Source organism: Ovis canadensis, chromosome X (assembly GCF_042477335.2).
Source record: "Ovis canadensis isolate MfBH-ARS-UI-01 breed Bighorn chromosome X, ARS-UI_OviCan_v2, whole genome shotgun sequence".
NCBI lineage: Eukaryota > Metazoa > Chordata > Mammalia > Artiodactyla > Bovidae > Ovis > Ovis canadensis.
In genome coordinates, this window is record NC_091727.1 from 102,609,379 (window position 1) to 102,634,031 (window position 24,653).

General features: G+C 38.4%; 1 protein-coding gene across 1 annotated transcript in view; it reads left to right on the forward strand.

The window, feature by feature from the left end:
• Positions 1-24,653, forward strand: part of GPC3 (glypican 3) — a 456,698-nt gene that overhangs the window by 23,703 nt on the left and 408,342 nt on the right. Inside the window, exon 2 of the mRNA XM_070290721.1 lies at positions 8,718-8,879. Coding sequence (XP_070146822.1) covers positions 8,718-8,879 — 162 coding nt within the window. The remainder of the gene's footprint in view (positions 1-8,717; positions 8,880-24,653) is intronic.

Consider the following 24,653-nt stretch of genomic DNA (forward strand, 5'->3'; position numbering starts at 1 on the left):
AGGCATGATCTTTGATTTAAAGTCTGTGCTCGTGATACCCAGGTGTGCCCTCTGTAAGGTCATGTTCTTTCAGGCTAAATAATAGAAGAGTAACCTTCATCTGGGTTCCCTAAGACAATTTCCTCTACCAGCAATTCTCACTTCCCCATTGGTTTCAAATGCAGCCATTTCTTTCATCTGTATTCCTATCTTGATTAGTAAGAAATTAATGAGCGTGTAAGATTTGATTTAGATAATGATTAATTAGGGGAAAAGGCACCGTTCTAACAGCAAGTCACTATTATATGCTAAGGAAATTAGTTAATATTTTTGGATGGCAAATTGACTTGTCCTCTGTTTTAAAAAAAACCTTTTAAAAATGGCTGATATGGTTTTTTTTTTGGTTCATTAGTAGAGCAATCTGCACTTAATCCTTTGGATAATTCTAATAGGCATCTATTATTTTCCCAATAAGTCATGAAGCAACCAGTTTTGGATATCATTCATTTCTTTGCTTAATATTACTTTAATGGTAATATTGCATTATTATTTTTAGCACAACATACCTTTGTTAGCTAAAAAAATCTGCTGTTCATAAAGCAGACATTGGCAATAAAATATGTCAAATCATCACACACACACACATACACACACACATATATATATAGAAAAGATTTCAATTTTCATTGTTACTGAGCCCTGACGATTTATTCTCTTCTGTTGATGTTTGAATATGTTCTATCTGCTTTTAGAAAAGTATGAGGATAAAGGTCCACATTAATATTTCTTCTGTTCTTTAGTGTGTTTTCAAATGTGATTTTTGACAATTTATGGTCATTAGCTAAAATTGCAGTGTAGTAAAATAACCAACATGTAGAATATAATAAAGGTAATTAGAGCATCAGAGGGCTGGAAGTGACCTTGAGGGGTTATTTCGCCCATATCCCAATTTCAAGCTTTAAGACTAATCTTCCTAGAAAGCACCCTTCATCATATTATGCCTCTGCTTGAGACTCAACCGGGGTTCTTTATTGTCTGTACAGTCAAGCTCATAGTCTTTTAACTCCATTCCAGGCCTTTCAGACTCTGGCCCCTCTTGTCTGGTAAGCTAGCTACACCCCAGATTCTAGCTTTTCTCCAGACAGGTTAGTCTTACCCCACTATTCCACTGGTGCCAAACACATTTTGCCCATTGGCCTCATCTTTGACTGTTTAGCTTTAAGCCCCACCTCCTCTTGGAAGTCTCTGACCTCTAGAGCCTCTGGTGAGCATTTACTTATATAGCAAATGTTGTCTATATTTCATATTTTAAAAAATCAACTGTATTGAAATATAATTTACAAATAACAAAGTACATTTGGAGTGAAGAATTTACTGAGTTTTGACAAATTTATATACCCATGTAACTACCACCCCGATTAAAATATAGACTATTTCCATTCCCTCAGAAAATATACTGCATATTTTTTCACCTAACCATATATCAGCTTTAACTGTTCTCTAGCTATTTTTGTGTGTGAAAGTCTGGTCTCTTAGCATGAATTTATTTTTTGTTTATTTTAATTTTACTTAACATATATTGAATATTTACCTTGTACCAAGTAGGCTAAGAGCTTCATATACATAGTGTTACTCAGTCCTTATAACAATTTGGCAGGGTAAGTGCTGTTGATAATAAGGATTGAAAAACCATGTATAGGTTAAATAATCCATCTTCTCTTGCAAGCTGGTAAGTGGTGGGGCTTAGGACTAAATTGTAAACTACTTGACCAGAGGGGCCATAAGTGTTTTGCTCCTTCCTGCCTACTAGTGTCTTACAATGATGTAAGGCCGTTAAAACTTACTGACTTAGAATAAAATCCAATAGAACAGATGCATTTAGACAGCCTCATACACAGTGTTCACTGTCCCCTTCCAATTAGAGACCAGGCTCAGGCCTGGAATGGGGTCTCCAAGTGAATGTGGTGCTGACGTCCTGGTACTGGCAGAGGTGGCTAAGGGAATCCAGAGCAGTCTAAAATGTCAAGTCTTTGATTGGAGCCAAAGAAAGACCAAGAACTAGGCCCGAAGTAAAGAGTCTGTGTTATGGGCCAAGAAGGTAAGGCTGGGGAACTTCACTGCTGGTCCAGTAGCTTAAGACTCCATGCTCCCAATGCAGGGGGCCCGGGTTCAGTCCTTAGTCAGGGAACTAGATTCCACATGCCACAATGAAGGTTTGTATGCTGCAGCTAGAGATCCTGAATGTAACTAAGACCCAGCACAGCCAGATAAAGAAATAAAAGAGTGCAAGGCCATAGGTAGCCAAACCTAAGAGATCCCTTTACACAAGAGTGCACAGGAGGGAGCCTGCTGTGGACCTCTTGTGATTTAGCCTCTGGAAGGGGAAACAACTGGTAAAGGTGCCCAGCTTGGATACACATGAGAATACTCCTCCAGAGAAGAGCTTCCATAACTCAAATATCTCTTCTCAGTTGGAAGACCCAGAGCTGGACCCAATGTGCAAGCAAGACATTGTCTCAAAATAACTAGAAATAAATTACTTCATAGTTCCTTCAAGTGAAGCATCTAGTTGTGAATCTTCAAGGTGTTTGGAAATTGATTTTTATGGTTTTTTTATAATATTTTTCAAAGATCAAAGTTAAGCATACAGATGTAACATTTTCAGGGTTGTCTATCTCCACTTCTCCTTTTTCGATCAGACAGAAAGTTCTTTACTAGCACTCTCAGTCTGCAGCCCTCATTAATCACCGGTACATGCACAGGGCTGGCTGAGATCGACAGAGCATCCCAAAGGAGATGGGAGTCATTCTCTGCTCTTCAGGAACTCAAAATCTAGGAGAGGAGATTATAGTATGAAGGTACTTTTTAATCCTCCAAAATAAATGGGAACTAGCAGCCCCATAATGACTTTAATTTTTTTTTTAAGCATCTGGGAATGCAAGTTATTAAGCCCTAAAGAGTTGAACCTTTGTGACTCATTTGAATAGTCAATTGCTAAGTCTTCTCCTTATCTCCATCCCAGGCTATACTGCTTGTCTCTAGTCCCGTTTCCCAGCTGAATTCCATTTTTACAAAAAAAATGCGCACCTCTTTGACGAGTGTGGCCCGCGATTACTTTTCTTTCCCACCTAATAAAGGAGCTCTTTCCCCTTAACCTTCTTTTGTTCCTGACATACTTAAAGAATGCTTTGCTACTTACTATGTCTTTTGTAGGTTGCATCTTATTTTGAATTGGCCTTTCTGCTTTTATTCACACAAGTGTGTACCAGTTCTCAGTGTGCCTCCTTAGTCATCTGCCCTGGGCTTTACTTTTTATTCATCCCACTTGGCATTTGGTTTCCAGAGTAATTCTTTGTTTTGTTGATGAGGATTCCTCTCTAAATTCTTTCTGTATTTCTTTCTGTTTTGTGCATTCTTTCTGTCTTGTTTCTTTCCTGTGCTTGTTCATGCATTAAAATGGTTATATTTCATTGTTGTCATTTAATTTAGGTATGTCTAGCTCTCCTGGCCCACTGTTCCTTCTGCTATCATGTGCTGAGGCTTATTTTAACCTGGCCTGTGTGTTATATGAAATTTACTTAAAAGAAAATGTTTTTCCCTTTGGCATTTATTTCTCTCCTTCGTGGTTTGGAAATCCTGATTTCTTTTCAGTTTAGAGATGTTTTATTTCCTCAAATCTATAGCTCACTCTTAGCCCCCAGATCAATTGCACTGGTTTATTGATTAACCAGGCAGTGATAAGTTGGAGGGAGGATAAATATTGCTATATATACATTTCTTATATTTGGATATAATAAGTACCTTTCTTCATGACATCTGACATGTTTTCCCATAACTTCTCATTTAAGATTTTAGTCCTTTAAAGATTTTGGCTAAACAAATTCTTGAGGTAGTGGGAGTCTGTACAATGATGAGACTTGATCAACTCCGGGAACGGTTACCCCTATGCTGCTGTAAGTTACTTTGTGAATTATCATATTAAGGCAAACCAAATTGGGGTCATGGTAATTTAAAGAGCCATTCCTGGGCTTCTGTTGTTACATCGAATGGCAGTTTGTTACCTTATAGTAAGGCGCTCAGGGCACTTTACAAAGAAAAACTATGAGCCCTATTATTTTATGACTCCCACTGGTTAGAGCTGGTGGGAGAAAAGCAGTACTAACAGCCACCCTTCCCAATAAACTCCACTATTCTTGAAAACTGGAAATCTTCACCAGTGATGAAACACCAGTTTAGAAACACAAAGAGTTTATCTATAACGTTTAATTTTAAGAGTGTGTGCAAATAAAGGTATTTTGAACACACATTACTTAGGTATCAACTTACTAAGAAAATAAATTAAACCTTGCTAAATGGACAGGAACTTGGTATACGGAAATTGCCTGCTATGTAGGATTTTTCATATCTACACATCAGTCTCAACTACCCTTGTTTAACTCTAGATTAATCACATGTCCCCAAGGGGACTCTTTCCTTTCTTGGTCCAGTAAACTGCATCAGTTTCTGCTTTTAGAAAAGCATTACATTTTGTAACTTCATATAGAAAGAACACCATGAGCTAGAGAGCTCTGTTTTTTTTTTCTTTTTTTCTGAAGATAATAATAAAGCCTTTGAGCTTAGGCCCTATTTAAAATTGGTTTAAGGCTTGTATATGAGATTGACATATATAGGAGATAAATCTGAACTCTGTGTCTCCAGACCCCAAATTGTATTTTGACACATTAAATATCACCTTTCCATCCAGTACTATAAATCGCAGTGCTGGATTAGGTTCGGTGATACATGTTATCTGTGCTCTCCTTCACTACTTTTGTCAGCAGCTCCCTTGAGGAGGGGAAAGTGGAGAGGTTGGAGTCAATACTGTGAACTCCAACAGTGATGTCATGTGAGGTTGAACTTGATTAATTTCATTCCTAAATTAACAAAACTTGAGCACATACATTAAGGCCATGATTAACTGGAATTCATAGGGAAATGAGACATTGTAATAATCAATTTTCCGATAACTTATGGCTAATTAATCCCCTCCACCGAAAACAACACCTCAGGTGGGGAAAAGCTGTCTAAAATGTCTGAATATGAAGACTTCCTTGGTGGTCCAGTGGCTAAGACTCTGCACTCCCAGTGCAGGGGGCCCAGGTTGAATCCCTCGTCAGAGAACTAGATCCCACATGCTGCAATGAAGATGGAAGATCCTGCGTGCAGCAATTAAGACCCAGCGTAGCTAAATAAAAAATAAATATTAAAAAAAAGTCTGAATATGCTTTCTAGCCTCACTTCAGTAAGATTTGATGTTTATTATGAAACTTTACTTTGCCAGGGCTTCCCAGGTGGCACAATGGTAAAGAACTGGCCTGCCAATGCAGGAGATGCCAGAAACATGGGTTCGATCCCTGGGTTGGGGAGATCCCCTGGAGAAGGGAATGGCAACCCACTCCAGTATTCTTGCCTGGAGAATCCCATGGACAGAGGAGCCTGGTGGGCTACAACCCATGGGTTTGCAAAGAGTTGAACATGACTGAACACACATGTACTTAGGTTACTTTGCCAACCACTTCATAGAACTTTGGGGGTGTCCCCCCTCTGGGGGATATCCCATATACATGTTTTGTCAACCTAGCTAATGATGTTGCTTTATTGCACTCATTTATATGCACTAGGTATTCCTCTCTTAACCCCTTTAGACTGTCCACATTTCTCTTGTTGAAAGCTGTACCTGTGTAGCACAGTGCTTGGCACATAGAAGAGGTGTTAGCCTAGGTCCTCTGAGAAGCAGATGTCAACTAGATGTGCAAGAAATTTATTGGGGGAAACACTGGGGAAGGAAATGATCAGGGAATTGAAGGATGCTGGAGAAGCCATTTGACTGTGGTGTAGATCTGACCCCTGTAGAGGAGAGAGGGAAGGAAGGAGGATTGAGTAGAAAGAATGTAAACTGCAGGGCAGTTTTAAGGAAGTTTTGTCAAGGTCGCTGGGGAGTCCTCAAGCCAAATGCCTGTCAGCAACTTTGCCATGCTCAGACATTGGCTGGGAGCAGCCCCTAAGGATTGTGGCATAGGTATAACATGGCAGTGAATGCAGAGTGCAGCAGCTGGGGTCGTTAGTCAGTTATACACCCTGCAGCAGGAGGGCTGAGATGCCCATGTTATGGCCACTACAGAAGGAGCTCAACAAATGCTTATTGAAGGGAAAGTTTGAGTAAAACAGGAATTACAGAAGAAGGGGATTAGACTTAAATATTCATTGAGCCCTAATATTTGCTAGTACTGGTAGAGGATATAAAATCATGGGACTCCCTCCTGTTTCTCGCTTCTCCTCAAACATCACCTTGTGAAAGAAACCATCCCTGATTACCCTATATAAATAGAGTCATCCCTGCAGCCACTACATTCCCTATGTCCCTTAGTTTGTTTCTTAAACATTAAAAAAACAGCAGCTTTATTGAAGTTTAATTGACATACCACAAATATTTTAAGGGTACCCTTTGACAATTTGACGTATGCCTACAGCCATGAAACAGTCATCACAATCAAAATAATGAACAAACCAATCACTCTCCCAAATTTCCTCACTCTCACCCTCTCCTTGCCCTCCGTCTCTCCCAACAACCACTGAACTGCTTTCTGTCACTATGAATGTTCACTTTCTAGATGGAACCGTACAGTTCAGTTCAGTTCAGTCGCGCAGTCGTGTCCGACTCTTTGCAACCCCATGAATCGCAGCATGCCAGGCCTCCCTGTCCATCACAAACTCCCGGAGTTTACCCAAACTCATGTCTGTCGAGTCGGTGATGCCATCCAGCCATCTCATCCTCTGTTGTCCCCTTCTCCTCCTGCCCCCAATCTCTCCCAGCATCAGAGTCTTTTCCAGTGAGTCAACTCTTTGCATGAAGTGGCCAAAATATTGGCGTTTCACATTTAGCATCAGTCCTTCCAATGAACACCTAGGACTGATCTCCTTTAGGATGGACTGGTTGGATCTCCTTGCAGTCCAAGGGACTCTCAAGAGTCTTCTCCAACACCACAGTTCAAAAGCATCAATTCTTCGGCCCTCAGCTTTCTTCACAGTTCAACTCTCACATCATACATGACCACTGGAAAAACCATAGCCTTGACTAGACGGACCTTAGTCGGCAAAGTAATGTCTTTGCTTTTGAATATGCTATCTAGGTTGGTCATAACTTTCCTTCCAAGGAATAAGTGTCTTTTAATTTCATGGCTGCAATCACCATACAGTAGGTAATATTAAAATCAGCTTTCTTTCACCTAGCATATTGTTTTAGGGGTTCATCCGTGTGGTGATATGTATCAATAGTTAATTTCTTTTTATGACTGAGTAGTATTCCATTGTATGTATATACCACAGTTTGTTTTCCCTTTACTTAGTTTTTTTTTAGTCTGTAGCATTTATCACTACTTGACCTTACATATGCAGTTTGTTGTCTCCCAGAATATAAGCTCCACAGGGGCAGGGTTGTTACAGGACTGCTGTATATCCACAGTGCTTGGCACATAGTGGATACCCAATAAAACATTTGTTGAATGACTCTTAACTTCCATGGCTTCAATTTGCTTTTACATACTGATGACTTCCAGGGATACAGGAATGTGTTGAGTCACCAGTGAAGAGCAGAAAGCAGCAAAAGGGATTTTTATCATTGAGAAACATGGTAGATGGTAATTGTTAACTGAGATACAGAATACAGGAGACTTTGTGTTTGTGCTTCTGGGATATATTGAATTCAGTTTGGGGTATGCTGAATTTGAGATTCCCATAGAGTAGTTTGAAAATGTGGGATTTGGGAGCAGAGAAGAGAGGTAAAGTCAGGATTAGAGAGTTCAGCAGTCATAGGAGTTATATCAGATCATCAGGGTTGAGAGAGATGGAGAATAAGAAAGGGAGTCAACAACATTTATGTGTTAGGCAGAAGAATAGGAAGCAAGAAAAGACAGATAAGAATAGCCATAGCAGTAGGGGGGTGTATGTGGGTGTATGGGGATGTGTGGGCTCAGAGTAGGTTCACTAAAGCAAGGGATGGGGAGAATTTTAAATAGGGATTGGTTTGCTGTGAGGACTGCAAAGTGTCACATTGAATAAGGACTGAGAAGAAAAGGTTCTGATTCCCTAATTTTGGAATAATCGAGAAGATGATTCATTTGGAAAATCTTTATCAAGATACAAAAATAAAAAAGCATTCTGCATCCTTTGGGAGGTGGTGAAGAGGTGGCTCAAATTCAGAGGAACGAGAGTTTGGCATTTGTGATAGAGCTAGAATTGTTGGGGTTGTAAGGCATTTTGGTGATTGTCTGTATGCTAATGTTAGCAGCATGGGATTGGCCAGACATACATTTCACTTGGAAATCATAACTGGAAGTTTGAAAATTGCTTCCTGATTGTGTTCTCATTCATAAATTATAGTCATGAAAAAGAAATTGTAGGAGTGAAGACTGATCTTTTAACAGGCAAATTAAATATTGGTGTTCAATGATGTATACTTTGTGCTATAAATTAGTTTATGCAGAATTTATGAGTCAAACCTAGGCAATAAGTTCTCATGGTTATTCAAAAAGATTCAGTCATAAGGATAACTGGGAGAAATCAGGGATTATTTAAGATAAACTATAATTTTAAATCATCAAGATTTTACTGTATTTTAAAAGAAATGCATTGTTTTGCTCTATTTGCCTTGTGTGTGTGACATTCTGCTTACTGAAACATGAAAAACTTATTTGTTTCAGGATCAGATTTGCAAGTGTGTCTCCCCAAGGGTCCAACATGCTGCTCAAGAAAGATGGAAGAGAAGTATCAACTAACAGCCCGATTGAACATGGAACAACTGCTTCAGTCTGCAAGTATGGAGCTCAAGTTCTTAATTATTCAGAATGCTGCAGTTTTCCAAGGTGAGTTCTGGGCATCGTTTGAGACGTGCTGTGTAATGGCATCATTCTTTGGGCACTGGGCTTTTCACATGCTAAGTATAATTTAGAAATTACCATTCCAGTATTAATGCTTGATATAAAAACCTCCCAGTGAGAGATTCTGGTAAAGGAAAAACATGGTTTTTAGAGAAGCCACATTACAATCTTTGGGAAGGTGGGTATTGTCAAAAATCATTGTCCAAGGACATCCTGTTTACCTGTATGGAAAGGATGTAAATATCTGAAGAAAGAGTAAATGGTACTTTTTCTCCACCATCCCATTAAACTTGTTTAAAACACAAAATTTTACTTCTGCACAAGTTAGTTGGATATTTGTGGAACATGCACAAACTCTTTCTGACCACTGGGACTATTTTCATTTAAGACGGAGAAACTGGCTTAATGGCTCCACATTTTCTCATCTGTGTGAGTGGCTATCTTTCCTCTCTTTCTGAGTCTCAGTACTTACTATGTGTGTGTATAAAGGATAGCTAGGAGCGATAGTGGTGATAGCAAATATGTGTGTAGCGCTACGTGCTAGGTAATCTTGGCGGTGTTTTACATATATTAACTCATTTGATCCTCACTGGAAACCCTTTGAAGTAAGCAGTATTATTAGTTTCCCCATTTTATGGATGAAAACTCAAGGCACAGAGTGGTTAAGTAACTTGCCCAAGGTCACACAACTAATAAATGGGGAAAGTAGGATTTGAACCTAGACAGCCTGACTCGCCAAGCGTTTGCTTTTAGCTGCTTCATTACACCACTTTCTGTGAAGGAAAGTTAATTATGGATATTGGAGGTTTCTTCTATCCTTCCTTAAGCAGATGGAATGAGCTGCCTTCTTGTCCCACAAGGAGAGAATTGGGGTCAGGTGAAAAAGAAAACCACTTCTGACTACTTGACATTCAAAATCTTTTGATTTATGGTACCTTTATAAGAATTAACCTGTTTGAATTGTAAGGTGGGCTGATTATAGCTTATTTTGTCTATTGTAACGAAATACTTAGAATTAGCTACGAAAATTATTCAAATTATCTAATAAAACATACATTCACAACAGTTCCTTGGGTCAAAGCCTCAGGGGACATTGGGCTGATTATATGAAGTATAATACAGAAGCTTGAAGTATTTGTTAAAGCTATTTATGCAGTCAGACTCTTGTGAAGAGTTTGTTGAGACTAACAATTTGGCAAAAGAATGAATAATTTAAGCTCATTTTAAAAATACATGTACCATTCATGTACTTCTCAGATTAGTTTTGGAGCTGATCCGTTGGGTGAAAGTGGGGTGATAAGAAGTGTTGTGACACCGACAATCGAGTTGAAGTAAGGCTGAATCTTACTCTGTAGGGTGTCAAGGTGCCTTTCTAGAATGTAGTATTTGTGATTTGTTTCATTCCCAGAGAAACCAAGCTCACAGATGTTATCTTGCTACCTTTTCCTGGCTGGAGTGGGGTGGTGGCGTGATCACACTGGTATTGTAGTGCGGAGTAAGCTGATGCCAGCTGCCCATCTGAGGACCTTGCATGCCAGTATTCATATCTCCATCCAGTTCTGCATTTTGCATGTTGGGTTTTCTACTTCTGGAACAGCGCAAGAGTAGGAGAGAAAGTTTTGACAAGATTTTGGATTAGCTTCCAACCACGGCTGCTTTAGAATGGAAGTTGAACATTTGTCATGTGAATAGATGGCGGGGGGGACAATACCTATTTATTAGTTGTCCTCTCTCTCCTCTCTCTCTCTCTTACACACACACACACAAACACATACACACACACACACACACATCATTTCTCAAATTGTGGGGACAGGCAGGACAACCCTAGCCAAGGTACCTGGAGACAACTGATGTGTAAACTCATTACTGCTGCCACCTTCTCAAGGCTGGTGCCTTGCCACCATGTGGACTCATTTAATATCTGTTTCATTCTGTCTTCTTACTCCTTTCCTGCTTATTTTTTCTTAAAATAAAAAAAAAACCCAAAAGAAAAAAATAAAACATGGTCCTAGACCTCAAGGCAATTATACTATGCTTGTAGAGACATTGCCCCAAATCCTTTTTGTATGATTGTCCCCTTGTTTGGAGAGATAAGACTACAATTAGGGACTGCTACAAGATGATGTAGTATTAATTATTGAGAAAAAAAGTATCTCCCTTTTTTTTCTTATAACTATTTAGTATTCCAATTAATTTAAATTGGGAGCACAGTTGCTTTTTCTCTAAAATACACCCCGTCCCCAAGATTCTGGTAGAACAATTTATTGAGAAAATTGCTCCAATACTTCACTCCTGTGAAATTTGATGTGAGCTGTTTTCACCACATGAAGTTGAAGAAGGTGCATCTTGATCTTGGCCTACATCCACAATGTATTTAGGATTCCTTCACACATTGGGGGTATTAAGTAGTGAGTGCGTTCTGCAAATGTGTGCACAGTTCCACGAGCAATCCTTACTGCCTCGATTTGGAGTTTATGTCTTCTTTTGCAGGAAGCCTTTGCCCTCATAAATGAGCCTGGGGCCCTTTGCTACAGTGGTTGGAATGCTCTACTGCTAATGTTGTTTTGATAATGATTGAAGCATTAAAAAAGTTGTTCTTTATTTTCAATCTTTGCATTGCCTCGTTTCCTAAATTTAATTTACTTTGATGTGCTAAGTAAAATGGGGCAGCACAATCGTTTTTTGTTTCTGCTTAATTAATTCTTTTTGAAAAACCCCTTCACTTAAAGTAGATTTCCTTTTCTTTTTTTCTTCTCCACTACCTAATAATGAGGAGGATGATGATGATAATGATAATAATAGTAGCGATAGTAACAGTTTAAGTGTCTACTATATGATGCTTACTTTTACATAATTATCTCTCATTCAATTTTCCCAGCAGCCCTATGAAGTTCATACTGTAATCGTCTCCATTTTACAGATGAGGAAACTCAATGATGCCCAGCTTTATCCAAGCCATCATGTGACATGGTTTTCCTTGTTCTTAGTGTGCTTGAGGTAAAACAAAATTAAGAAGTAGGATTTGTGGTCCTTGAGAAGAAAAATGGGATAGAATTCTGAATTTTTCATCATTTCTCCACCACCTATCTATTTTCAAGCCTTGAGTTCTGCTTTCTTTGTAGAATTTTAAACTTGTACGGGAAGATCCCCTGGAGGAGGGCATGGCAACCCACTCTAGTAGTCTTGCATGGAGAATCCCATGGACTGAGGAACCTGGCAGGATGCAGTCCATGGGGTCATAAAGAGTTGGACACAGCTGAAGTGACTTAGCACACACACAGCATCAGGAAATATTTGGGGTGTGTCCAGGTTTTTCCTGTATGCTAGAGGATTCCAATCTTCCCCAAGTTTCCCCTGACTTGGAGTGAGAATACTCTTCAGAATGTAGCAACACTTTGCTTTTCTGGAAGTTGCCTCTCTCACAACTGGAAGTCTCTCTATCAGAGAGGAGAAATGGTGGGTAAGCAGAAAACATCTCTGTGCACCTAAAATGAAGCTCCTGGTTATGTAGTTGACTCATCTGAGAGCTCCTGGGTCCTTGTTCAGAGCCTACTACTGTTCTGCATTTATGCACAGTCTTTACAAACTTGATTTTCTAGTTTTCTAGTCACTAGTAAATAAACAGTTAACTAGAAGCGTTTTTTTGAAAGACTACCAGAGGAAAGTACATATGAGGAGCAAGAAGTTAACGAGTGACAGTAAGAGTAGAGGACATAAAAGTGACTCAAGCACTCATTGAATGTGGCAGCTGGGAGCATCTTATAGAGGGTTCTATTGCTACGTGCCTCATAGCCCCTAGGTTATAGTAGATCCAACAACTAATGTCCCTAGTGATGGCTATGAATTGATAAGGAAAGATCAAGTCATGTTCATTTTTTTCCCCTGAATATTTCCATTTTGAATGGCTAAAAATATTTTTGGTGCTGAAAGGCAAAGGAGGACACGCTGGACTTGGAGTCAGAAAAATCTAAATTTTGGTTCTATGTTTATGGGCTTTATGACTTTGAGTGGTTACTTAGACTCTAATAGCCTCAATTTTCTTATCTGCAAAATGGAGACAATAATTACAGTCCTGCTTCCATCAGGAGTAGAGGTAATATATGTGAAACTGTCTTGAAAACTGTAAAACACTATATACATGCAATATTATCTAGACAGTTCATTTTTGTGGCTGCTTCACCCCACATGGGCCAGATAAATGATGCATTACCATTGCAGACAGTAACCTAGATAAAGCTGGAGTTCCTGATGTAATTTAACAACTTTTGCCAAGTGTAGGTGATGCTGAAGCAACTCCAGTGCACAGGTGAAACAGCACTTAGGCAAAGGGCCCTTTGAAAGAGAGGTTTATCTTATGCATTCATAGATATGAAGCTGTGTTGTTTGAAATGCCAGTATTTCCTTGAGCAATCCTTTTTTAAGCTTCTGAAATCTTCTCAGAAGGCCCCTACAAATGAGAGGCTAGATCACAAAGGCATTGTTGTGTTCAGGTCATGTTTTCGTTGCATTTTCTGGTCCATTCTACCAGAGCAGAGAGAAGAAAAGCGCTGTCTTCATCCAGTGTTGGAAGGCTTTCTCCTACCTGCTCTCCATGGAAGAGATGAATGGCGCAGGGGCAGTGCTTTGCGCTTCTTTTCTTTCTCTGCTCCCTTATTTTCCATTTCCATCTGCTCTTTTTTTTTTTTTCCTGTCAGATTCCTGTCTCTCCCACTCCCCCCTAAATAAAATTGTCCTTGGTTAGAACACCCTTTTCCATCAGCTCAGAGCAATTTCTCCAGTTATTCTGCTTGAAATAACTGTTTAGGGACATTATTCAAGCAAAGCTTTTTTCCTTCACAGTTAATATGTGACTAAATAATTGCTTGAATGTTGATAAACATGTTTTTGAGATTCAATCATTTGTTAATTTAGTTTTTATAATGTGGTGGGGGTTTTAAGTGAGTACTGAGCAATTTTTCTCCATTTCACACATTTTTTCCTGCTGCCTAGTCTGACAGTTCTCCTCCCCATGCTGAGCTGCAGTGACTCCTCAGCACAAACTGCGGGCCATTCTGTCACAACCCTTTCTTTTTCAAAAACAACATACAGGAGAGAATAATTACACTGATGTCTAATCAGGACATAATTCATTTGCCAGGACCAAATGTAATAACATTAAACTGAATCGGAGAATTTTAGGAACGCAGACCATGACCATGAGTGAGGTTATATATCCTCAAAAATGTAAATTATTAATCAAACCACTCATCTGTACAGCAAAGCTCTAGTAATCCCATTATAAAAGGGTGAATTTCTCATCAGAGGCCAGAAGATGCTGGCTTTAATTAGTGAACTTTTATGGTGTTGACTCAAAGAGATATTTTGGTTATAAAGTTTAAAAAAATGTGATTAATTATTAGTACTATTGGAAAAACAATCGGAAACTGGGCGTTTAAAGTTATTTTGGTTTTAAACTAAGAATTTTTTGGATTTAATTCAATTTCAAAATTCTGTGGCTGTAGCAGAGCCAGAAACAGTTCTGGGGGGCGGGGGGTGTGGGTAGAGTTGTAAACCTTTCCTGTGTCCTCTGTTGATTTAGAAGTCAGTCATTAGACTGAAAACCGTTTAATAAAAGGAGCTTAGAAATAGGAATCAGTGGGCAGGTGGGGACTGTTCTTGGGCCAATAGTGGGGTGAGGAGATTATGTAGATTAACCCTTTACCCCAGCCTGTGCCCCTTGGTTCTGAATTTCCCCCTGGAGCTGCCTTCATCACTGCCCACCTTCTCACTAGTGGGCCTGACAAAGCAAATTAAAGGAAATTATCCCTGCCCTCTAGAAGCTTCCAGGAAAAATACCACTTTTGCTTGGAGTGATTACTCCCTCCCCTCCCCTACTGGGATTTGTTTACTTTCTGAAAACATATGTTCCTCCTCCTCTTTCTGTCTCACTGAGTTGTACTACCTGATAGCGGAGTAATGAAGCATATGTTCCAGAGATTTGAATTCTCCTGTCAATCGAGTGGAGGTACAAACAATTTGCCTTTAAGCTGGAAGTGGTATCACAGAAATGAAAAATACCTTTCCTTCTATTGACTGTGAGATGCTTCCAGGGGCTGCTGCACACCGTGGTACTCCTCCTTTTGCTGTCTGCTCTTTCATTCAGTCATCAGGTCTTGCTTCTTCTTTCATACTTCCATCTTTTTCCCACATTCTGTTCCCCTTTGCCTTCCCTAGGTCTCAGTCATCTCATTAATCACATACCATTGCCTTGTAGCTCTGTTTCTCTGATTTTAGTTTCAGGCTCCATCAGCTCACATCCAGGCCACCTGCAAAAGCTGAACTGGGTTTCATGTCTTTAGTCTCCTCCCTTGCTTCTCAGTTCAGCAGTGGAGTGTGAGTTCAAGATGGCAGGCTCTGGGATCACTTGGGCTAGGTTTGAATGAGTCTAGGTGGCAGAGGGAGGAGATGTGGGGCTGGTGTGGAGGAGGGAAATTGAAGGCTTGCAGTAAGAATCACAAACCTCCTGTCTGAATATGTATTTAAGTCAGTGAAAGATGAATGAAAAATTTCCTGTTCTACAGTGTTTTACTTATATTATCTCATTTAGACCTCGCACGAACCCGCAAAGTTGGTACTATTTATTATTAACCTCATTTCATTGCTGAGGAAGTAGAGGCTTAGAGAGATTAAGTAACTTGTCTAAAGTTGCATAGCCAATAAATAAATGGAGCAGACAGGAGTTGAACCCTGGACATACAGCTCCAGAGCCTGTGCCCTTAATCACCATGTGTTTTATAGCCACTGGGTATTTTGTTTCATGGTCAAGGACAATCTCCCCAGTTCTAGCTTTCTTGCATGGGAATTCTATTATATTTAACTAAGTAACATTTGTTGAGCAAATATCTAGCATGTCTGAAGGCAGGCAGGTATAGGGAATTCAAAGATAAAAACTACTTCATGCCTACTTTCAAATAGCTCAAATTTCAGAAACCAAGACTTTTGTACATGAGTAATTTGGGTACAAGGCATCCTATGAGAAATTCAGTAAGGAAAATGTTAGCAGGTTTCTCTACAGTGGTTAGGAGTGGATCCAGGTTTTTTAAGGCTCAAAGGTTACAGAATTTGAAGGCCCTCTTAGAAAAAGGAGACAAATGTACAAAAACAAATTGCCTGTGGTTCTTCTAGAAGGAGGCTTGCAAGTGCGGGTCCCTGTAGTTTGTTTCATTAACTTCATAGGAAATTCACCTCTGTATGGGGCTGTGGGGTTGGAAGAGATTAATTTCAACCAGAGGGCAGAGATTCTTGGAAGAGATTGCCTGTATGAATTCTCCAGACAGATGTTGCTCTTGATCAAAGAGAAGGGCCAGTGAGGGAGTTAGGTAAATCAGTACACATCTTTCCGTAAATTTAAACTAAACTTTAAACAGTATTAATTGCCTACTAGGTACAAGTCTTTCTGGACTTCTAGCTAGCCCTTTGGAAAGTAGTTATCCCTTTGGAAAGGGCAAAACACCTAGGCAAGAAGCAAGAGGTGGGGGTGTAATGAGACGGGCATGCGCTTTGGCTTCAGGTAGACTGGAATCTAAGTCCCAGCTCTCCTACCTCCTCTCTTTGTAACCAAGGGCAAGTCATTTCTCTCTGAGCCATGAATTAAAGAGGGTTAAATCCAGTGAGGATGGAAGAACTCAGCTCTGTGTTGGTCTATAGGAACCAAATGCATGGTAGCCATTGTTTTTGTTATTCCTTCTCACACATTTATAAGCATAATTGTGTATGAAATATAATACCTGCTTTGCAGTATTGAATGTCACATACCTGGCACATATACATTAAAAATGCTTTTCATGTTATAATATCATTTAATTAATATACAATGCTCTAATATACCCACTCATAATCTTGTCATTCAGAGAAAACTATGTTTTCAGAAAATAGCGTTTCTGTGTGTTTTCATTCTTTCTCTGTGTGTATGTGTATACTTAAGACTAAAAAGAGTATATGTTTTCTCCATAGTCCCCTAGTGGTCTGAATGAGTTAATGTAGCCTCTCGATCTAAGTAGTAATGGCAGACTCTGATTTCATCGGGTTGATTAGGAGAGGAAAGAGAACAAAAATGATGAAATAAGGATGTTTATCTTACTTCCCTCCTTTGGTTGAAGTTCTTTAGCATTAGTACTGGACTTGATTAACTGAAATGTTATTATCAGATTAGACCAAGTTCTACTGTATTCCCTCTCCTGGGATCCTATGTTCTTTCTTTCTAGCACTTACCGAGTTGATAGTGATATATGATGGTTATTTTATTAACATGAATCTCCTTTACTAGAGAATAACCTCTCTGAAGGTGGGGCTGATGTGTATTCTACCTCAACCCTGTATCCCCCAATGAGATAGCGGACACTCAGTAAATGTTTCAGAAACATACACATATACACATAATTAAAATAATATTAATAGAAGCAGGTTACTGTCTCTTCCACTTCCTCTGTAATCACTACCACGATGACCAGATGGACAGAAAAGTATAAGCTATTGCCTACAGCATTTATTCCTAGGTTTTGAAGTCTACTCAGATGTAAGATCTTAAAAGTCTAGATAGTGGATTGATGCTTTCCCACTGAGATAGAATGTCTTATGTTTACCTGAGCCTTAGCCTCTGCATCTAGCCTCACCATTCCCTGGCTGGTCTTTTCCTCCAGCCTAACCTCTTCACAGAGAACTGTGAACAAAGTGCAAAGCCAAAGATGTACATCTTGTGACCAAGAATAACAAGAATGGTGGCATTGATCACCTTTTCCAGATACACTCTTATATGTCATTCTTGATGACTGTGGGCACTTTAAAGTAATACAGCAAACTTTGTTTGAGAATATTCTTTTTTTTTAAATAAGTTTTTAGTATACAAATGAATATACATGTTTATTAGATAAAATGAAAAAAAAAACACAAAGAAATGAAACAGTAGGAAATAAAATGACCCACATTCTATCCCCCAGAAGATAACTACTATTAATGTTTTAGTATATGATTTAACATACTTTTGTTCAGTATTGTACAGGTATAGGTATGTATATATTTAAAAAATGGATTACACTGCTCTTTCAAGCAATGCAATATAACCATCTTTCCATGTAAATATTTGTATAATATAATAGTAATAGAATATTTAGAGGTTACCTAGTACTTAGTCATGCTATTTTCTCATGTTATTAATCCAACTCTCTCTATTGTTAGAGATTTAGGTTGCTTTCAGTAGACCATAGTAAAATAATGTCCGTGTAAGTAAGTATTTATGCATATCTTTATTTCCTTAGGATAAATTCCTGGAACTGGAATTGCTGGGTCAGGGGCTTATGCAGTTTTTAAAGTTTCTCACATTTATTGCCTATTTGATTTCCATCAAGTTGTATCTCTTCTCACTCTTCCTAGCAATGTATGAACGTCCATTTTCCTGACCATTTGCCCTTATAGAATAACCCCAGTTTAGGTGAAGAAATAGTACTCTTTTCTTATCAGGAAACTTTGTTGATCATTTGTACTTTTTATTTTGTAATTTTTCTCATTAATATTTTTCATCTTTAAAAAATTTTAGCTATTCATTGTTCTTATTGAAATGCCCTTTTCTTATTGATTTTTAAGAGCTCTTTATATATTCAGGATGATAACCCATTTTATATGTTATATTGATTTTACGGATTTGTTAATTCAATATTCATTTTTTATGGTGCTTTAAAAACACTTCCAGTCAAATGTATCAATATCTTTCTTAGGCTTTCAATATAGCCTTTGGATTTTGCCTAATTGATGATAGCCTTAGATGAATCAAAAATATGTTCTATTTCCTATTCTGACAGTAGCTGTGTAAAAATTGGTAAGTAATTTAAAGTGTCTGAATTTGTTTTCTTATGTGTGTGATGACACCGGATCTACCAACTTGCCGGAGCTTTTGAGGACCAAAAGAGGTAATGTATATAAAAATGCTTTGAAAAGTTTAAAGGATTATTGTTGTTGTTATGCAGTTATCTTTGACACTGACCATTAGTCTGAATGAGTTCCTGTTTATAGTACTGCTATCAGCATTGCCTTTTTTCCCCTGTGGATCTGAGACCTTTCTGACCATTTACTAGGATATAATCTTGGTCTAGAATTGCACTGAAGTCTGTGCTCTGGTAGCTGGAAAGGCCCTGGGAGGGTGGTGAAATGTTGCCTGCCACCAGTCTGGGCCTGGAGCATGGATTCTGGGCATCCTTCCCACCTTCCCAGCTGGGAAAATGGGCCCTGGAACTATTCTTTGAAGTAGTATGCGTGTTTACTCCCACATGCCCAGCCCATGAAGGGTAGCTAAAGAAACTCATTCAGTGAGGCCAAAGTGCCTGTTCCTGTCCAACAGAGCAGTAGGTGGGAGAAAACCCAAAGCCTTCTGTCCACACTCGTATTCCTTGGGGACTGGAAAAACAGTACTCTTTCTAGCAATTAACATTTGAAACAGACACACTGGCCTATCAGATAAATCAGCAGTTGAGCATTGTTTTGTGGTACATATTCTGGAGAGAGTTGTTTATTAGGAAAACCTTTCTCTTAAAAAAAATTATGACCAGAATTCTCCCTCTCTAAATGCCAGCTTAAAAAAATCAGAGGAAAAACAGTTAAGCTATCTCATGCATCAAAGTAATCATTAGTAGAAAAACAAAGTATGTTCTTTGTGGCAATCTCTGCCAGATGGTTGAGATGGGTGATAGTGGAAGAAGAGGCTTAAATGATACACATATTATTTCAAATATAACCTTGAAGGCTTTTGTTTGTATTTTGATGGGAGGGGAAGATAGTGTATACTTGCATAACTTAAGCCTTCTTGAAGGTCAGAGGCCTCTGGATAGCTGGTTAGACATTTGTGAGGTTAGACATTTGAACTCGTCTGGGTCACTTACATGAAGGAGAAGCAAGGTTAACTAAGTTTACTGAAAGACTGTGTGCTAGTTTTGATTAATCTTCCTTATGGTAGTGATATGGCTAGGTATTATTATCCCCATTTCACAGACATGGAAGCTGGAGTTCGGAGCCATTAAGCAATCTGCTCAAGGCCACATAACCAGTAAGTGGCAGCATTAAGTTTCTAACTTTAAAGTCATTGCTCTTTTCATTGAGCCACACTGTCTCCCTTGGAGGTAGAAGATAAAAATAAGATTTATGAAGTGATAAAAATGATCGTAGAGGGTTTTGAGAAATAGAAAGTGCTGTTAGGAATCTGTACAGTAATGGAGAAATAAACAAAATGCCTCAAGAATGGCCCCCAAATTTTATTTGGCATAAGGCTTCAAATTCCATTGATGTGAAACGATTCTCTGTAGGGACATACTCTGGCGAGTTAATTGTACCCCGAGTATTCTGTGGCAGCACGGCAGCCTTTCCTATTGCCTCATAAAGAATTGCACACACCCCCTTCAGAGTTCATTTTAGTACTTTTCAGGCTGACATCTAAAGGGGCTGCTACTCTGACAAACACAATCTGGCCAGATGTTATTATTTTGCACTACATTTAATTTCTTCCTGCCAAAGATTTAGACTTCTTTTCCCTGATAAAGATCAGGGGAAATTGTCTGGTATTTACAAAATCCCATCCAGGCGTATCTGTTACAATGTTCACTTAGCAAAGTTTATTAGATTATTAGGGCTTTAAACCCTTGGGCTCTTTCGGTATTGAAATTAAAAAAAGAAAAACCCAAACATCTTCAACAAATTTAAGTGGCATAATTAGACCCTGGGCTTGTCTTACAGGCATTTTAGAATTATGAAAATGATTTAAATAGTATTTGCTTCCTGAGAAACTTGCTGAGTTTGACAGGGATGAAAGGAAGGCGGTTATGCTCCTTTGGTCTCCTGAGTTAATGGGGAAAGTGATATCTGGAACTGAAATAAATTTGCTATAGTTGTATGGTAAAATCACTCCCATAAGTAGTTAGCCATACCACACAGGGCCTCTCTTTCTTGGCCTAGTTAAAATGTGGGCACGACAGTGTTAGAGAAACATGGGGGTCTGTCATTTCTTTGCTCATAAAATCTATTTAGAGGAAACACTTACCTGGACTCCTTGAACTCGAATTCTCTGCTCGTATCTTCTATAGCAGGCGTATTAAAACTTTAATAGAAATATTCAATATTTTAAAGGTATGGTTTGTACACACTTTTCCTCAAGAGATTTCAATGTGCTTTATGTTCACTGATTATATTTTCAAGCATTTCCAGTTGAAGTTTTGTGGCACTCTTGTTATTTTTTCTTTTGTGTGAATGTAAACATGGGAGGGTTGAGAAGGTGACCTGTATTAGTCAAAATAAGGAACTCAGAACTGATCTGAAGCTTTGCCTATATGATGTACATGGGAGAGAGAAGCTAGACAGAAGCAGTCTAATTATGCTTATTTGTTTGGGGAGTGGGGTGGACTGGTACTAATTTAGACACCAGAATTCTGGACCATCAGACTTGGCATAACAAGAGAGAGGACTGTTTAAGAACATTGAATGCAAGTGTTAATTACGTATGTCAACTTGGGCATTTTCTTATATTGTATATTTATTTGGCATTAGACTAGGTTTTTAACAAATTATTAAAGCATAGTTCTTTAGAGACTATGTTAGAAATGTCTCACAAATAAAGCAGGACCACAGTTGGGCTTTTCCTTTTTAATTTGAAAGTGGTCAGAAGCCCGTTATATGGAAACTATAATAATGCAGACATACGTCTGTACAGCGCCGTAAGTGTAACTGTAAGCGTAGCACTAAGTGCTGAAATGGCAGAAGTGAAGGCAAGGCAGGAGGTAAATATTTTGTAAAAATTAATGATCTAGAGTGAACTCTCATTAACTTTTGGCTCTGTTAATTTGAATATTGTGATAATTTGACTTGGACTGAAGTTTACGAAAGAATCTGCTAAACAAATTAATAGTGTATAGAAGATTTGTAGGAAGGCATGTTTAATTTGCTTGAAGGACTTGAGCAAGCCCATTAATTGGGGCTGCTAATTATAATGAGCTTTGCTTATTAAAGCAAATCTGATAGAAACTCTACTTGGAAACACTTTATTAGCAGTGATTTAGAGTTACTCCAGGTATGGAAAAAAAGAATAAAAAGTAGTGTAGTGTTTAAGAGAATAGATTCTGGAACAAATTGACTTTGAGCTTGAATCTTGTTACCTAGGGAAGCACACTTAACCTCTCTAAGCCTCAATTTCCTTAAACAGGGATAATAAATAATAGGACCCAACCGCACACACACAATTGTTGTGAGAAGTAAATGATATGATGCTTGTAAAACTTAACTTAGAATAGTGCTTAGTATACAGCAAGTGCTCAGTAAATGTTAGCTGATGTTTGTTATTCTTGGAAAGTAGTTGTTAATCACACTTAACTAACTTAAACTATCCTTTCCTTTATCAGATCAATTTAGTGAAGATGTTCTAGGACAACATCCTGCTTGTTGAGCTAGCCACTCCTAAATTTGGATGAGAGGCCCTCTGGGGACAGTAACTTAATAAATTGCTTTCCATATTCTATAGACCAAATGTGCACATGGAAAGGGATGATGACCAGATTCAAAGGCTTTTTAGTTTCCCGGGAAGGAAATTCTAATTGAGCATATTTTATGTTATTAGCCTAGTTGACCATGCATTGAGGTTGCGAAGTTATTTTGGAACCTGAAAAATACCAAGAGTTTATATGTCTGAATATTGTAACATTTCTAATATTATTCCTTTTCTGCTATCCCGTTGATATTACATAAATTATAGGTGTTTGTTTTGAAAGAAAAATTGGTAAATATTGGTAAATATAAAATAGAATATAAATACCACCCAGAATCCTAACACCTAGAGATGACCATAAGTTTTCTGGCTTTCTCTCTGCATATATTCAAATACACATATGTAGATTTTCTTACAAAAATGGAATCATACTGTACTCATTAAAAGCAATGCTAGTGATAAAGCAGAGAGTGTACATGTTATTTTCAGGTATGCTTTAAAATAGGGCATTAATTGGTAATCATGAGGTGGACTTGAAAAATTGCATATAATTTTACATCTGAGAGTCCTTGATCTGTTTCTGTTAAGACCAATAGAAATTCAGCACAGAGAATATGGACTCAATTATCTTTATAGGTCCATTAGTATTCATATTTGATGTCTGTGTATATAAGTGTGTGTGTGTGAGAGAGAGAGAGGGAGAGAGGGAGGGAGGCAGGCAGGCTGCCTGTGTATCCTGGGTGGAGATTTCTCCCTGTTGTGTGGTCTAGTGACAAGAGCATTGGACTGGGAATAAGAAGATAGCAGCTTGTAGCTCTGACTCCATCATGACTCACTGGATGACCTTAGGCAATTAATTTCATTTCTCTGGGCCTTTGTTCATTTTCTCATATATGAAATGTGGGGTTAGACCAGATAATTTCTACAGCTGCTTGCAGCTCAGAGAATTGGAGTTGTTTTGTTTTTAAGTCAAAGTTGCCTGTCTGCCTGGAAGAACCCGAGGGTCTGTGGAGATCTTCCTAAAGAGAGGACAGTGATGAATTTCAATAGTTTCTTTGGCGCCAGATAGACCAAAGCTGTAATTTTTAGCCTATCAGGCATTTGACTTTTCAAAGTGCTAAATCCTCCATTAGGAATAAATGTGGAAGCTTCAGGTTATTTATTGTTATTTACACTTTCCATTCATAACTGTCAGTGTCACAGGCTCTGTCGACATAACTGCGTCAATGAGGTTAGCTTTAATCAGTTTAGTGGCGGCTAAGTCACAAATATATCAAATAGCCAATCATAATGCAGGAGTCCTCTAAAGCCTGACTGAATTATTTATTTTGTTATGATGAAAATGTCTGGGCTTTATTGGTTTTTTTTTAAGAACTTGATTCAGCTTGAAGTCTAGAAGATAAAAGATCAGTGATTGTCTCTTAGATTTTTATTCTGCCTTCCTTCAAGGCTTTTCATTTTTCACAAGCTGTTGTTAACACTTTTAAGTCAAGGTGAGAGAGCTGTGATAATTTTTATCCTAGGGGTTTAAGCATATGTGAAAAACTTTTACCTTTAATTTCTTGTTCCATTTCTGTCATGTGGAAGCTGTGTGACCTTGAACTAACCACTTAACCTGTTTGAGCCTCATTTTCTTTGTCTGTAAAATGGGGATAATCTTAGTCTTTTCTAAATCTCAAATTGTTTTGAGACACAAATAAGATAATGCTTTAGTTGTCATACAAATGTATGATAAACTTATGATTATCATTAAGTTTAGTGTTAGCATTTAGGCCTTTAGTGGGTAGGTCTGACTTGATACAATAGATATTTGCGTGTGTGCATATCAGTCATGTCTGACTGTTCGCCACCCCATGGACTGTAGCCCACCAGGCTCCTCTGTCCATGGGATTTCGCAGGCAAGAATACTCGAGTGGGTTGCCATTTCCTTCTCTAGAGGATCTTCCTGACACAGGTATTGAACCCATGTTGTGCTGAAAAATTATATGGAAGCCAATTTTATAAATCAAAACTCTTCTGTGTCTTACATTATATCGTGATAATATTACCCACAGAAAATTTTGTCCTCCAGAGGTCATTAAAAAAATAAAGGATTCAACAAACTTAAAATATACTCAGTACTGATAAATGAGCAATATTCAAATTAAACTTGTGTACTGCAAATCATATTAAATACAGTGCTACAAATATAGCTCCAGAGACTCTGAAAAGGGAAATAATTCATCATTCAAATGTGCTCAGGACATTTTAGGGGATGGATTGAG